At 44.0% G+C, this 17,756-nt stretch overlaps 1 protein-coding gene across 1 annotated transcript; it reads left to right on the top strand.

Moving 5' to 3' along the window:
* The first annotated feature begins 1,715 nt into the window (after positions 1-1,715).
* On the top strand, positions 1,716-9,303 carry meaf6 (MYST/Esa1-associated factor 6). Its single transcript, XM_084312658.1, has 7 exons — positions 1,716-1,846; positions 2,360-2,475; positions 2,671-2,758; positions 4,628-4,673; positions 4,812-5,004; positions 7,941-7,974; positions 8,279-9,303. The coding sequence occupies exons 1-7, from the start codon at positions 1,757-1,759 to the stop codon at positions 8,291-8,293; spliced, it is 582 nt and encodes a 193-aa protein (XP_084168784.1). The 5' UTR covers positions 1,716-1,756; the 3' UTR covers positions 8,294-9,303.
* The last annotated feature ends 8,453 nt before the right edge of the window (positions 9,304-17,756 follow it).

Below are 17,756 nucleotides of genomic sequence, written 5' to 3' on the forward strand. Positions count from 1 at the left end.
ATATGTGTGTAGGGTTTTAGATAATAGGTATTAGGGGTATATCCTGTATAAGACATTGGTATAATTGGTAATTTTTCGTTGGATATACACTGTATACGGTAAAATATTATTATATATTTTTTTTGTTTTCTGTTTCTGTACTTGCATGTCATTTTAGCCACCTTAATTGTTAATTTCATTATGCATTGTGTGTTGAGTACTGACTTTTAATAATTTTGTTTTGCAAAAAAAAAAAAAAAAAAAAAGGCACAAGCTGAAATTGACGTTAAATTGCTCTTACATGTGGCCGGTGGGATTCCAAAAAGAATATTCCAATTATTTGATTGTCATCTGGTAGATCGTATGTCCATTTGGCCCACGACATAACCCACCACAGCATAATGAATCAGGGGTCCCGAAAACGATTCAATGCAATCGGGTGGAGCCCTAGGTTCAGGTTACTAGAAAAGTCCGCCCGGACCAATCGACGCACAGCCCAATACACAAAGTTTCAAAGGATGTGCAATACCGGCTGCATCCTACCAGGTGGCGGTATTGGACTTTTGCGATCTCAGACTCATTCCCTATGATAACACCAGGCTGCCTGAATACTTTAGACAACAAATGTTTGTTTCCGCGTCTCTGATTGGCCAGGTCATTTCTGGTCATGTGACATGTACGCCCAATCGTGGGACCGCAAGTGTCTACACTGGTTAAGCTTAGGCGCTCTTTCGAAGTTGGTTAAGGTTAAAGTTTGTCTTAGAGCATGGCGATAGAACGCCAGGTAGTTTGCAGGCTGTTAGACCCGGAAATAGGCGCAGAACTTGCTGTCCCACGATTGGCGCACATGTCACATGACCTGGCCAATCAGAGCGCAAAACTCGCATGCGGAAACACACATTTGTTGTCGAAAGTATTCACGCCACCAGGTTCCCTGGATGGATAATGAATGGAAATATCGAATAAAAGAAATAACGATCAAATAACGAGTATACTCATTGTTGGCGTTCAACGATTCGCAGGTTTAATGTTTCACTACCACACTACAGAAAGGTTAACCTTCTGTAGTGTGGTAGTGAAAGGGTTAACATTTAGTCATTTAGCTGAACGCTTTTATCCAAAGCGACTTAAGAGTTCTGTACGACAAGTCAGCAGGAAGGGTACAACTCTTACAGCTGATTCAAGATTCAAGAGGTTTAATACAAATTAATAAAAGCGTTCAGCTAGATGACTAAATGTAAATGTTAACCCTTTCACTACCACACTACAGATGGTTAACCTTTTCACTACCACACTACAGATAGATAGTAGTGAAAGGTTAACCTTCTGTGGTGTAGTAGTGAAAGGTTAACCGTCTGTAATGTGGTAGTGAAAGGTTAACCTTCTATAGTGTGGTAGTGAAAGGGTTAACATTTACATTTAGTCATTTAGCTGAACGCTTTTATCCAAAGCGACTTACAAGTTCTGTACGGCAAGTCAGCAGGAAGGGTACAACTCTTACAGCTGAGTAACAATGTTCATCAAACAGTGCTGAAACGTGGGCGCTGCTGCATTACCCACCTTCAAAACAGCTCTCAAAGAGCACCTACGGGAGTATAAAGTCCTCTAGCGCCCTCCCGTGGTGAAACTATACAGTTGTCCTCTAGCGCCCTCCAGTGGTGAAACTATAAAGTTGTCCTCTAGCGCCCTCCCGTGGTGAAACTATAAAGTTGTATGGCTTCCATTCAGAGGGACCGCGGCGCGCCAGCAGCGTATTGTTTTCCCAGCTCGATCCATCATGGCGATGCACGCGAAGGCGACACCACCACAGATCCCCGACACACGTCGGGAGCTTGCAGAACTGGTTAAAAGGAAACAAGAACTTGCTGTAAGTTACCCGATAGCCAACCAACTATCTTTTTATATCCGAGAAGAATTATTATCATATGCCACATGATCATAGTTAATAATACGTTGGGTTTGTAAATGTGGACTCTTTCCACTAGGCCTGACTGAATGCTAAGCTAATGCTGTGTTATAATAACGTTGGCTAACGCCACAAAAGAGGCGAGTAATATTTGATGAACAGCTATCTTAGCTTAGCTAACTGTTAACTATTATCACGCAGTTAGCTAAGACATGACTGGCTTTAGCTCTTTTTATTTTCAGTAACGTTGTGTTAGCCTGGCTGGCTAGCCCGCCGGTTTGCGACACTTGGCGTTCATTTACGTTACTTTGCGTCACTATGAATTGAAAATGGGGGACCCTGATGTAAACAAGACTAAAGTCTTTCTCTGGTCTGCATCCCCTTAACAATTGTGTGTATTGAGCCGTACTGTATTGTGTACTGTACCCATTCTGCAATCTGTTAATAAAGTTTTCATTCATTCATTCCTCTCAGGAGACATTGGTGAATCTGGAACGACAGATCTATGCGTTCGAAGGCAGCTACCTAGAAGACACCCAGATGTATGGCAACATCATCAGAGGATGGGACAGATACCTCACCAATCAAAAGTAAGCAAAGGATTTGACACCATCACTCCACTCATTCAGTACTAAATGGCAACTTGCATCATTAGTTATATTTATTGTCTGGTCCAACTGATTTGGATATTGGTGTTCTTCTTCTTCACATGTCTAGATGCGTTCAGGGTTGCAGTGCATGTGTGAAAGCAGCTTAATGTTATTACATTTCTTTCCCCATTACAGGAACTCCAACAGCAAGACTGACAGAAGAAATAGGAAATTCAAAGAGGCAGAGCGTCTGTTTAGCAAGTCGTCTGTTACGTCGGTTGCAGTGAGTGCCTTTGCTCGTACTGTCCTTTTTTTCAGTTACCCGTCGACGTGTTTTCTGTGCCCAAGAATGGTGTAGTGGTTAGTTAAGACCCCTGCTTCTGGAACCACATTCTGGCTTACATGGGATAGAATCGCAGTACTGTATATCTGTATGTTCTGTGTATGTCATGATGAATTGAAAATGGGGGACCCTGATGTAAACAAGACGACAGTCTTTCTCTGGTCTGCATCCCCTTAACAATTGTGTGTATTGAGCCGTACTGTATTGTACCCAATCTGCAAAGTTTTCAATCAATCAAGTGCCTTGCTCAGGGGCACAGTCATAGTTGTTGAGGTGGAGAGCAACACTGGTTCACCACCCCAGCCTATTCAGGGATTTGAACCAGCAACCTGCAGGTCACAAGCCTGCTTTTTTGTTCTTTGTTCTATTATTATTTTAAAATGTTCTTACCGTATATACTTTAGATAGATACTATTGCTACTATATATGTATGTTTATATTACATGTATATGCATATACATACCAATTATTCAATTATATCAATCAATCCTGCCAGAACCTTCTCTCTTATGTCTCCCGTCTCCCTCTCAGCTTTCTTAATGCCCCTCCCCTCACCTGGTCGTCCCTCCCCCTCACCTGGTCATCCCTCCCCTCACCTGGTCGTCCCTCCCCCTCACCTGGTCGTCCCTCCCCCTCACCTGGTCGTCCCTCCCCCTCACCTGGTCGTCCCTCCCCCTCACCTGGTCGTCCCTCCCCCTCACCTGGTCGTCCCTCCCCCTCACCTGGTCATCCCCCCCCTCACCTGGTCGTCCCTCCCCCTCACCTGGTCGTCCCTCCCCCTCACCTGGTCGTCCCTCCCCTCACCTGGTCATCCCTCCCCTCACCTGGTCGTCCCTCCCCCTCACCTGGTCGTCCCTCCCCCTCACCTGGTCATCCCTCCCCTCACCTGGTCGTCCCTCCCCTCACCTGGTCGTCCCTCCCCCTCACCTGGTCGTCCCTCCCCTCACCTGGTCGTCCCTCCCCCTCACCTGGTCGTCCCTCCCCTCACCTGGTCATCCCTCCCCTCACCTGGTCGTCCCTCCCCCTCACCTGGTCGTCCCTCCCCCTCACCTGGTCGTCCCTCCCCCTCACCTGGTCGTCCCTCCCCCCTGTATCCCCCCCTCTTTTCCTGGCCAGAGAAAGTAAAGTCCTCTACTGAACTCCCAACCTAAATTGTATTTGATTCGTTTTTTTTTTTAAGTTTTCTTTTTATAACCCTTCTCTTTCTCCTATTTTTCTCTGATTTTCTCCCCGTCCCAATTTTAGTCGTTGTGCCAATTCCCCCCCCCCCCCCCCCCCCCCCCCCCCTACCTGGTTGTTGTACGCATGTTCTCCCACGAGTCGGTACAAGGGTGTCCTGATGTCGAACGCACGCTTCCTCCGAGACATGCGCCGTCAAGCCAGTGACGCTTCTTTCACTTGGCAGCGAGGACTTTCATTGGTGAAGTGTAACGCGTGGGAGGGCACGCTATCTCCACCAAGTCCTGCCCCGCTTAGCAAGCGCCGAGACCTGACCTGTAGGCGTCGCTGTCCACAACGCCAGATTCCCACCCGCCAGCTTTCCCACCCCCTAATACTGCCAATTGTATTAGTATGAACGGCCAGCCAAGCCGGTAGCAACGCCGAGAGCTGGGCTCGAACCCAGCGTCTGCTGCGTTGGTGACGGTATTTGATTAGTTTTAACAATAAATTTCAACCATGGAAGATATGACCACGCGTGCGACTAACCTCTCCGGTTCCACCACATCACATTACTTGGAAAAACAATAACATGATGATTGCTACAAAAAGCTAGAGTATTGAGTGCTAACCCAGATCCTGTGTCTCCAGGCAGTATGTGCGCTCGGAGGAATACCTGACCACATGAACGAGAAGCGTGAGTTGTTTTTTGATAAATCTTGCACAAAAAAAAAACACAACCACATCTTTGATGTTCCTTCTTTGCAACAGCCAGGTGTCTTGGTGCTGAGTTTGTTCCGTCTTTTTGCCCCCCCCCCCCCCCCCCCCCCCGTAGGTGAGCCCGGCAGCGGAACGGAGAGTGACACGTCCCCGGACCTTCAGAACCAGGAGAACGAGCCCAGCCAGGAGGACACGGAGGACGCAGACGGGGCGCTGCAGGACCTGAAGCCCCAGAAGGCCGCCTCCTCCTCTTCCTCCAGCAGCCACCACGGCAGCCACAAGAAGAGGAAGAACAAGAACAGACACAGGTAGGAGACGGAGGGGGCGTGGCCATTCAAGGCACTTAAAAAATCCTGATGCACTGTGGAATCTTACATTTTTGACCGTGGTTTTTGATTTGATTAATTTCTTTTTGATATTGTTATTTCAGTATTTTAATAATGACATACAAATGTGAAGGGACTCGGTCAGAAATTATGGAATATATGCAATTGAATCCTTATACCCCAAATAAAATTTAAATTCTTAGTATTATAAATTACATAAACGCACATTGATTTTAATTTTATTTCTTTAATATATAAATGTATGCAGTTCCATTTTAGCATCCATTGCAATGCATAAAACCTGCACACTTTTACTGCACTTGGTGTCTTAATGGTTGCTTATGGGTGGTGTTGGTCTTTCCGAGCTGCTGATCTTCTATTACTGTTCCTCTCGGTCAACGACAAATAACTTTTAATATCGGGGTCGGTGCAAAGCTGTTGTAGTATCCAAACACCTGGTTTATAGTGACAGCCGCTTGTTGTGTTTTCATTTGATGTTAAAGCTGCACTTTGTCAAAAAACGTGCACGCATTCATTTAGTTTGACAATTATTGAGAGTAAATGAGTTTGAATATGGCCACCACCAGTGATGTCATCGGGGACATTGAATCCTTGTGTTAATTACAGCTCAATGAAATTATGTAGAATAAAAAAATAGCTATACATTGTCTTATAGGGACTGCTGTCTTATCATTTAATTGAGCTGTAATTAGTACAGCACAAGGATTCAATGTCCCTGGTGACATCACTGGTGGCCATATTCAAACTCATTTACTCTCAATAACTGTAAAACGAATTGGATTTATGCAAAACGTTTGTTTTTGTACATGTGTGATTTTGTGTGCAAAATAAATTGGCATTTCATTTTTGGTGAAGTGCCCCTTTAAGGTGGGAAGAAGAAGGAAGGACTTCTGACATATGTTTTAAAACGGGGTAGTCTCGTTTTAGAATAGCAATCTCCTTTTCCAAGGGGGCATCTGGATAATGTTTAACAACCTGGTTAAAGGAACACGCCAGCATTATGGGAAATGCACTTACCATCTCGAAACAGCACTGTGCAATACTACACCTACTGTAGACCTCAGTATATTTTTACTGTATTTATTTACTGTATTTTATTCCATTTTTATTCTATTTGACTCTACTCTTATCCTAGGCAACTTGATTTGATTTGTTTTATTCTAATTCGTGACCTGTTCTGTTTAAATGTTGAGCGATTTGCAGTGTCAAATTTCCCACGGGATAATAAAAGTATTTCTATTCTATTCTATCTTGTCCAGAGTCGGACAAGACTTTGGATACCAATTTCCTCTCTGTACATTCAGTAGAAGGCTATCTGGCTGCTTAGCTTATCATCATCATCTTCGTTTTACATCCTTTTTTCCCACTACAGTGAGGTTGGACGGGGCGATGACTCCACGCCACTGGGCACGGTTTTGTGCCATGTCTTCATGTATCTCCAGATCCCTCATATCATTCTCCACACATCCCCTCCACGTCTGCTTCGGTCTCCCTCTCGGCCTCCGCCCGTCCACAATCATCTCCTCCACCCCTCTCAACACCCCCCCCCTCCTCCGATCTTCTCACCTGTCCAAAGCACCTGAGACGTCCATATCTCACCTTGAAATCAATTTCCCTGACGCCACAGATCTCATCCACCTCGGCACTGGTCCTCCCGTCCTGCCATCTGACTCCCGCCACATACCTCATTATCTTCCGATCGCAGCACCTTAACACCACCATCATCACCCTTTTTGTCATTGCCCACGTTGCTGAACCATACAGGAGAACTGATCTCACACATGCTTCATATATCCCTCCTCTGATCTTTACCTCTATGTTTCGATTCACCAGTAGCCTTCTAATTTCCCGCCACCTACTCCACGCCGCCGCCACTCTCACCATCCTTTCCACTCCCGCCTCACAGTCCATCACATCTCCCAGATAGCCAAACTGTTTCACCTCCTCCAGCACCTCCTCTCCTGGAGTTTTAAGCTAGGCTAGTGGTCCATATCCGCTTCTTCATTTGTGCTAAGCTAGGCTAGCTTGCAGCCGGATAGCTTTCTACTGAACGCACAGAGAGGAAATTGGTATCCATCTTCTTGTCTTCAACATTTCCCATAATGTTGGCGTGTTCCTCTGCGATAATATGTATTTATCGTCAACTTATTCCCCAAGCTACGCTATGATATTACTCTTAACTATTCATACAGAGTGCCACAACAACTGGTTTGTGTACCACCTGATCTCCTCTTGACAAAGTGGGATATTTCCAAGCCTTTTGAGTCCGGACTGCGGTTGTGTTAGTGAGCAGGGGGCGTGGGTTGGTGTACTAACTACTGCTGCTCTCTTCCTCTCCTAATGCTGCTCTCCCCAGCCCTTCGGCCATGTTTGATTATGACTTTGAGTAAGTCTGAATTTTACTTCCCGCTCCTGTCGTGTCACATATCGCCTCCTGCGAACTCCATCCTCCACTTCTTCCTCTCTCGTCGCTGACATGTCTCTCTCTCTCTCTCTCTCTCTCCCTCTTTCCGTCTGCTTGAGTTTGTCGGTTAAACCTCGTTCGTTGCTCAGTCATACTGCATGTTTGAGCCATGTGTTGTGTATAAAACTTATCATCACAGCATCTTAACTTTCTAGACTCATTTGAGATGATTTCACGTTTTATTGCTGGGGAATGAACATGCTGAGGTTATTTTATTTGTTTGTTTCCGGAACTGCTCTTCCTGTCAAAATTAGATGGGGAGGGGGGTGGGGGGTGGGGGGGGGGGGTCGGGAACAAACAAGAACTCCATGTAGGTGTTCAGACGGTGCTGTTATGGGTTCGGTTTAAGCAGTTGCGCTCGTCACCCTGGTTACTGACTAGGGCAGTGCTGAAGTTGAGCTGTCTGATGTAAACCTCTCTCGCTTTGTCCTAGGTTCGACATGAAAGTGAACAAGAAACCAAGAGCTGTAAGTTGACGTGATCTTTATATATTTTTAATTTGAATACATTTTGTGTGCCTAAAACTGTCCAAAATTGTCCATTTTATCCTTAGTTGTAAATGGAATTAAAATGTCGGGAGAGAATTCCCTTTTTTTATTTTTTTTTATAGCATTCACTCGTTCATTATTTACTCATTTACCGTACAGTCGCTTTGATGACGACGGGCTCGATCTCATGAAGTACTTGTTGTTGTTGTCGTTGGGTTGGATGCAAGCCAGTGTGGATCAATATGCTTGTCTTGAGTGACCCGCTCTCTCTCTATTCCCACAGGACTATTCAACCTAATGAAAGATGTTGCCCTCATCATGGCCCTCATGACTGGAAGAGCTGGACACGACCCGAGGACGTCTTTAACGATGAAACGAGACAGTTTCTGGACTCTTGTGAACTTTGTATGCCTTTTGTTGGTTATCATATATCTGCCTGTGCTGTGTATATCGCTCGAAACATTCCCCCTCCTGCTCCGCGTCGCCACGCCAACCTTTGGATACATTTGCGTTCATGCGTTTTTCATCACACAAACAACAACAACAACACAAACAAACAAACAAACCGGTGTATGGTTCTGCCATGTTACTCAAGGCCCAGACTGCGGTCACATAGAGTAACACACCATATATTGTATAGTGTTAAAAAAAACTCTATTTATTACGTACCTCACATTTGCTTCCCAATGTAACGCATAAAAAGTTTTTCTCTGAAAAAAAGAAGTCATTTTCTTTTTCTTTTTTTTTTCACACATAGTAGTACTGTATCGCCAGAACCCCCAGTGTCTTGTCTTTTTAACATTTGTTTTTCCATAAAATTGTAATAAAACCTACATGGAACATGACTTTTTCTTTTCTTTTGTTACTCGAGAAACCCAAGTCTTGAATTTCGAAATTCATCTTTGGTCTTTGTTGTTAAATCGGTCAAATATATATTGCGGGCTTATGAATTATTAGTGTTTCCCTTACGTGTAGGTAATTACAGAAAGTATTACTAATAATAATTACCTAGCGTGGCCTTGTCTATTTGTAATGGCATGCCAGTGCCACAGAGCTTTGATGAGGCTCAACATCTGACAAATTATTGGATGGCTCTCGCCTCTCGGTTCAAGTCCATACTCTTGTTTTCTTAAATCCTTTTCCTCGTCTTTGTCAGCAGTGAGGTCATGGAAATACCGTAGTTTGGATAATCGAGTTATTTTTTTACCGCATATTTAGTGTCCAAATATGATGAGAGGAAAGTGTTTACGTACTAATGTAGGAAATTGGTGTCGCATTCCTTTCTGACTGTTCTCACACAGCCCTGAGTTTTTTTTTGCATGCCATGAAAATAGTAACTGATAAAGTTCCCCCGGCTGTTTACACAACGTTGCCTGTTTTTGATCCGTCATTATGAGGTCACGCTGTATACTGTATGGTATTTAATCATGTCAAGATGCTAACTTTGTTTCTGCTGTTGACTTTTGGTGCCCAAGTAAAATGTTTGTGTAATTCCGAGCTCTGGTGCAGCGGTGTACTTTTTATGTAATACAAGAATCTCTCGCTAGATGGCACTAAAAACATATTGATGCAGTGTAACGGTTGCATAGTCCTGATGATGGTGTTTTATTATGAATAACCTATATACCTGTTCATTTCCGCCCGCGCGGTGAAACTCCCGATGTTTGATTCTAGTCTAGAGGATACTCTTGATACCATAATCACTTTTCATGTAGCTTGGCATAATTTCTTCCTGCCTGGGTATGTTTTGCAATGGGTCCACAAACGACACGATTAGCCATAATGTTTCAATAAACCCAGGTTCCTCGAAGATTACAGTCCTTATTTGGATACCACATACCAGGCTTCATATATAATATATAGATCCCCTGCTGTGGTTGATCAAATCCCAGTTAAATGCTGTAGTGACTGGCACTGCCACATGATGGAGACAAACACCCCCTGTAGTGCAACACAGAACTGCTGACAAACGCATAAGATGGAGAGGCTGCTGTCTGGTTGACGTCCATCCCTGGAATGCATTCCTCGGTTTCACGCTGCTCCACACACCACTGTCTGCCAGTGCCACGACGTCTTAAAGAGTCACATTTCATTCGGAATGTACAGCACAATTACCCCCGTCCCCCCACCGCACATACTGCTCTGGTTAGGTTGAGTTTACTCTTTTTTTTTTTTTTTTTTGCTCTTTTGCTGTCCAAGAAATAGGGTCCAACGTGACCTCCCGACGTTTTACCTATAGGATGACTCAAAACGGAGGCTTCTTCTATATTGGCCATAATAACACGGTTCAAAAACACATTCTATACATTCTCTCGTCTTAAAACCACAGACTGGGTCTCCTTTTGTTCCCTCCTCCTCCTCTCCTCCCATCATCATCATCGTCTGCTGTCTGGCCGAGAGGCGGTGGGAGGGAGGACCAGGTGACTCTTCAGTCCGTGACTCACAGTCACACAACAAGTCATGGTTGGAAAATGCACTCCGAATACGTAATGTGAGCTGGGTGGAAACTTATAGGCTACACAGGGTAGATAACATTCCTGTGTGTGTGTGTGTGTGCGCGTAATAACAAGCCATGAATGCATAAGTGTAGTATAGGGTATAGCTGCTAGCAGCCAATTCTTATTAATTTTCAGACAGTTCAGGAAATTAAATAAAAGTCATGCACCGAGATGTCCTTGTGGAAAGGCGGGGGACAAAACAGTTTCAGAGGTCTTGGTACATCTGCTTACTTGTTGTACCCTGTGTAATCTATGTATTATTGTCTATTTCTATGTATTAATGTATATACTTCTATGTATTGTTATCAAGATCAGATTTATTTATATAGCACATTTAACATGACATATATGATGAATTGAAAATGGGTCTGCAAAAAAAAGTATTTCTCTGGTCTGCATCCCCTTAACAATTGTGTGTATTGAGCCGTACTGTATTGTACCCATTCTACAATCTGTTAATAAAGTTTTCAATCAATCAATCACACATGTCAACCAAAGTGCTGTACAGAGGGTAGCTACATAGATACATAATAGACAACAATCACAACTGTTTTATGGGAGGGCACACAGGCAAGCACACAGGAAAACGGCATGAGTCAGTGAACGGGAAAGGCTATTAGGTAGAAGTGGGTTTTGAGCCTAGATTTGAAGGCATCTATCGAGGGGGCAAGCCTAATGGAGGTGGGGATGCTGTTCCACAGTTCAGGGGCTGCGACAGCAAAGGCACTTAAGGTTAGACCTCCGGACTGTCAGGAGCCTCTGATCGGCTGACCTGAGGGACCTGGTGTTGGAATAGGGGGATAGGAGGTCTGAGATGTAGGAGGGGGGGATTTAAAAACGAATAGGAGAACCTTAAAATCTATCCTGTAGCGTACCGGAAGCCAATGAAGGGAGGCAAGGACAGGGGTCATGTGGTCTCTCTCTTACGGGTTCCGGTCAACAGTCTGGCAGCGGCGTTCTGTACTAGCTGTAGGCGGGGCAGGGAAGACGGGTTGATGCCTATATAGAGGGAGTTGCAGTAGTCTAATCTAGATGAAATGAAAGCGTGGATAACTCTCTGAAGGTCTGCAGGGGAGAGAAGGGCTTTGAGTTTAGCAATGGTGCGTAATTGGAAAAAACATGCCTTCACCACTGAGTTCACTTGTCTGTCGAATTTAAATTGGGGATCAAAAATGACACCTAGGTTCTTGACATAAGGCTTGACCAGGGAGGACAGGTTGCCAAGACTGTTGGTAAGGGTGGTGACAGCGTCTGTGGGGCCGAAGAGGATTATTTCACATTTGTTTTCATTTAGTTGTAAAATGTTTTGTGCCATCCAACATTTAGCATTTAACAAGGCAGGACATGAGACTGTTAAGTAAAGACTGGTTAGGTTTCAGAGAGACATAAAGCTATGTGTGTCGTCAGCATAACAATGAAAAGAGATGTTGTGCTTCTGAATGATAGAACCAAGGGGTAGCATGTAAAGAGAGAACAGGATCGGGCCAAGGATGGACCCTTGCAGGACCCCACAGGAGAGGGAGGTTGAGGGGGAGGAGCAGTTGGCGATGTTGACAGCAAAGCTTCTATTTGTGAGATAGGAGGAGAGCCATGCTAGTGCAGTGCCACTGACACCAACCCCATATTGGAGACGATCTAGTCAAATGTTGTGATCAACAGTGTCGAAAGCTGCGCTGAAGTCAAGCAGCATTAAAACAGAGCAGTCATGGTTGTCAGCGGCAAGGAGTAGGTCATTTGAAACTTTAAGGAGGCCAGTCCTAAACCCTAGCTGAAATGTCTCCAGGATGCTGTTCTGGTGCAGGTAGGGAGGCAATTGGCACAGAACGACCTTTTCGAGTATTTTTGACAGAAAAGGAAGCTTGGAAATGACTGTGGCCTGTAATTACTGTGCTGGGTGGGGTCAAGGTTTGGCTTTTTCAATATGGGCTGCACTACTGCATGTTTAAAGCAGGATGGAACAGTACCAGTTGCCAGGGAGCTGTTAATAATGGAGAGGATGCTGCGACCGGTTGTGTGAAAAACCTGTTTCAGGAGAGCAGTCTATACTCTATACTTCTATGTTTTATTGTCTACTTCTATGTATTATTGTCTACTATGTATTCATGTCTATACATCTATGTATTATTATCTATACTTCTATCTATTATTCTCTATACTTCTATGTATTATTGTCTATTAATACTTCTATGTATTATTGTCTATATGTCTACATATTATTGTATATACATCTATGTATTATTATCTATACTTCTATCTTATTGTCTATACTTCTAGTTATTATTGTCTATACGTCTATGTATTATTGTTAGGGAAGCTCGATATTGGCTTTTTTACCGATACCGATATTCCGATATTGTCCAACTCTTAATTTCCGATACCGATATCAACCGATATCAACCGATACCGATATATGCAGGGTTTCCCCGTCCAAAAAACTGAATAATTTCAGGTAACTAATAATTTCACTGGATATATATAACAAATATTGTTATTGTTTTTTTTTGTTTTTAAACCGATACCGATATTTTCCGATATCACATTTTACTGCCGATATCGGCCGATAATATCGGTCGGCCGATAATATCGGACATCCCTAATTATTGTCTATACTTCTAGTTATTATTGTCTATACGTCTATGTATTATTGTCTATACGTCTATGTATTATTGTCTATACTTCTATGTATTATTGTCTATACGTCTAGGTATTATTGTCTATACGTCTATGTATTATTGTCTATACTTCTATGTATTATTGTCTATACTTCTATGTATTATTGTCTATACTTCTCAAGTTCAAGTTTCAAGTTTCTTTAATAGTTGTCATACAGAAGTACAGAATACTTTTATACTAAATGCTTCTTACTGTTGCGCTCCAGAGACTGTGCAAGACAAGATAAGTATGAAATAAAATAACATAGTAAAATTAGAAGTAAAAAAATGAGGTCACAGTGTTCAGTTTAGACATATGTACAATGTTCGATGCAGAATAGACGTAGTTACCATACAATATACAATACTGTGCAGTGTACTAATATACAATACTATATAGTGCAAGGCAGAAATGGAGAAATGGGACGAGGTGCAATTTAGGTACAATTCACAGTAGGTGTACGAGTTGTAGTGCAAATCCTTTATCAATAAATATAAAGTGTAAGTGTGTTTGTGTGATCTAAAGTGTGGAGAGTGGGTGCTGCAGTGTGTTGTTTGTTTGAGTGAGTGTGTGCGTGTGGGTGTGTGTGCTGTGTGCATTTGATGGTTGTTGCATAGTGATTATTGTTCGTTTAGCAGCCTGATGGCCTGGGGATAGAAGCTTCTTCTGAGTCTTTCTGTGCTCGCCTTAAGACTCCGGTATCGCTTGCCTGACCGCAGCAGTTCAAAGAGGCAGTTGTTCGGGTGGCTCGAGTCCTTAATAATTCTCTTAGCCTTCCCCTTGCACCGCTTGTTGTAAATGTTCTGGAGGGTGGGAAGCCCCCCTCCAATTGTGCGTTCGGCTGAACGTGTCACTCTTTGTAGTCTGCTACGGTCTTGTGCAGTGCTATTCCCAAACCAGGAGGTGATGTTGCCGGTCAGGATGCTCTCTATTGTACATGAGTAGAAGTTCCTAAGGATCTTCTGACTGACTTGGAACTTCCTTAGGCGCCTGAGGAAGTAGAGGCGTTGTCGTGCCTTCTTCACAACACTGTCAATGTGTGTGGTCCATGTCAAGTCCTCGGATATGTGGGCTCCGAGGTACTTGAAACTGTTCACTCTCTCAACCGGTGCCCCGTCGATGCTGAGGGGGCTGTAGTCCTTGACCCCCGACCTCCTGAAGTCCACAATCATCTCTTTTGTTTTGCTGACGTTCAGGGAGAGGCAGTTCTCCTGACACCACTGTGACAGGTTCTCTACCTCTTCCAGGTAGGCCCTTTCGTCGTTGGCAGAGATCAGGCCCACCACTACTGTGTCATCAGCTAATTTGATGATGGTGTTGTTGTTCCGCTGTGCTACGCAGTCATGTGTGTACAGGGAGTAGAGGAGGGGGCTCAGAACACAGCCCTGGGGGGCCCCTATGTTGAGCGTGATGGATGAGGAGGTGCAGTTGCCGGCTCTTACCACCTGGGGTCTGCCCGTCAGGAAGTCCAAGACCCACTGGCAGAGGTCATAGTTCAAGCCCAGGTCCCTGAGCTTGGCTATGAGTTTGGAGGGGACTATGGTATTGAATGCTGAGCTGTAGTCGATGAACAGCATTCTCACATAGTTCACCTGCCTCTTGTCCAGGTGTGATGCTGCTGTGTGCAGCACATGGGCTATGGCGTCCTCCGTGGACCTGTTGGGGCGATATGCAAATTGCAGAGGGTCCAGGTTGATGGGGAGGGAGGAACAGATGTAGCCCTTCACTAGCTTCTCAAAGCACTTCATGGCTATGGAGGTGAGGGCTACAGGGCGGTAGTCGTTGAGGCAAGCGGGCGTAGATTTTTTGGGTACAGGGATGATGGTGGACTTCTTCAGACAGGTGGGGATGACAGCCTGTTCCAAGGACAGGTTGAAGATGTCAGTGAATACCGGGGCCAGTTGGTCGGCACAGACTTTTAGGACGCGGCCTAGGTATTATTGTCTATACTTATATGTATTATTGTCTATACTTCTATGTATTATTGTCTATACGTCTATGTATTATTGTCTATACGTCTATGTATTATTGTCTATACTTCTAGTTATTATTATCTACTTCTATACTTACTTTCTTCCATCCCCCCCCTAGTTTGTGGGTGTTTTTCCTTATCTTCCCTGAGGGTCAGGATCAGAGGCCTGTGAAGCCCTTGGAGGCGTGTAGGCAAACTGTGATAATGGGCTATTATACAAATACCACTCGACTCCACGATTTTGTGATGTCAAAACATGGCGTGAAATCAGCGGCTTAACAGAGCACTGATTTTGTGGAGCCACTGAATGTTGAGTTCTCACGTCCAAATTAGATTTATATGCTAGTATTGCTAACAGAACCAGAATTTGACCTCCTTTGGATGTAAGAGCTTGTGCAAGCATTTTATTAACATTTACATTTAGTCATTTAGTTGACACTTTTATCCAAAACGACTTACAAGTTCTGTACAACAAGTCCTCAGGAAGGGTACAACTCTGGCTGCTAAGTGACTATTTGTTCATCAAACAGTGTTGAACTTGGGTGCTACAGTCTTGAGTGCATAGTAGTATAGACTATTAGCATAGTAGGTAGTAATATAGGCAAAGAAGATTACTCAGTAGCAAAGTTCATGATAGTAAAAGACAGTACAAAGGTTAGTATATGTTTATTTTTTTGTTTTAGTTTCTCTTATTTCAGATATTGATTGAAGAAGTGTGTTTTTAGTCGACGGCAGAAAATTGAGCGTTGTCTATAGTTGTATTAAGTTGTTTGTAAGTCACAGAGTAGGATTGTGTGTAGATACTGTATTCCCCTGTGAAGCGTAGTTCAGCTCAGACCATTGGGTGGTCAAGTACTGAATTGTATTGATGACTTTATAACAGCTTCAACCAGAGGAATCCTGTTGGATGTGGTTCCTGGGAGCCTTCGATTCCCCACAGGCCGTGAACCCAGGATGATGTAAAAAATAATAATGGTTGCCGTGGGGCTTCCTCCCCCCCCCCCCCCCCACCCCCACTCCCTTTGGCCCTCCTCCCTCTGGGACCAAACAAGACTTCTCTCCTACATCCCAGCAAACAAGGTCAAACATATCTCAGGAGGAGTCATGGGAAAAGCTGAAATGAAATAACAGCACAGCGCGACCCTTTTATTTTTCATTCTCATGTGATGTCGATAGCAGATGCAGAGGCCAGGCTGGATGCGAGTCAGTCTTCATTAGTATTGGCTCGACAGACAGTGTGAGTGTGAGGGGATGTATGTACAGCGTGACGAGCCAAGGTTTCATCTGGACCGACCCGGTCCCACCAGTCTTCCCCTCTCTGTCCACACTTTGTCAGTCAAGTCCAGGGTTGTGTCCACACTTGGAAGAAGAGAGGTCCTCGGGTCCACTTCCCCCTTTAATAATACATCCACACAAAGTTCCTCATTTCCATAGTGTTGTCTTACTCTCTGGAACTCTAAAACTGTGTTTAACCCTTTCACTACCACACTACCAAAGGGGTTAACCCGTTCACTGCTACACTAGACGGTTAATCCTTTCACTACCACACTACAGATGTTAACCGTCTGTAGTGCGGTAGTGAAAGGTTAACCTTCGGTAGTGTGGTAGTGAAAGGGTTAACCGTCTGTAGTGTGGTAGTGAAAGGTTAACCTTCGGTAGTGTGGTAGTGAAAGGGTTAACCGTCTGTAGTGCGGTAGTGAAAGGTTAACCTTCGGTAGTGTGGTAGTGAAAGGGTTAACCGTCTGTAGTGCGGTAGTGAAAGGTTAACCTTATGTAGTGTGGTAGTGAAAGGGTTAAGACATTAGTCTGTCCCAGTCAGCGGTGGAGAAAGTAAACCAGTTGTTTCACTTAAAGGAAAGTGGAAACATGCTAATAGATATATATATACTGTATACAAGTATCACATTTAAGATGTTCTTCAAGGCAGTATTTCAGTGCTTGGTCGCATTCAGTCCTCACCTCCAAGAGTTATGTTAATTAAGTAAAATGGCAGCTAAATGTAGTGGAGGAAAAAGTATGGTAATTCCTTTGAAATGTAATGGTTACACTAAGTCCCTTTAAATGGAAATACTCAAGTAAACGACCTCAAAGTACAGTATTTGAGTAATGCCTATTGCCTACTCTCTCCACCTCTGGCCCATGTGTAACTTGACCTTTTGACCATCAGCCCCCCCCCCCACCTCCTCCAATGTACAGTTTCTTCCCCCTCAAATGTATATACTCTCTTTTTAGACTCCTTTTGTACTAATAAACAGTACTGTATATTTGTAGATCTGGTATGTCATAAATGTCTAGATGTAACAGTACTGTCTACCTGTATGTCATTATGTTATGATGACTTGAAAATGGGGGACCCTGATGTAAACAAGATGAAAGTATTTCTCTGGTCTGCATCCCCTTAACAATTGTGTGTATTGAGCTGTACTGTATTGTACCCATTCTGCAATCTGTTAATACAATTTTCAATCAATCAATCAATCAATCAATCAATCAATCAATCAAGCGTCTGTATTATGGAGGTGAAACTACCTTTTAGGACATCTTGCTAGTTGGTCCTCTGTCTTCTTTTCGCCTGTTTGTTTCTCACGGTGCTATTTGGACACCGGCCTGGCACAACCGACTTCCCCACGCGGCCTCAG

Source organism: Notolepis coatsorum (genome assembly GCF_963971535.1).
Source record: "Notolepis coatsorum genome assembly, chromosome: 4".
NCBI classification, from domain to species: domain Eukaryota; kingdom Metazoa; phylum Chordata; class Actinopteri; order Aulopiformes; family Paralepididae; genus Notolepis; species Notolepis coatsorum.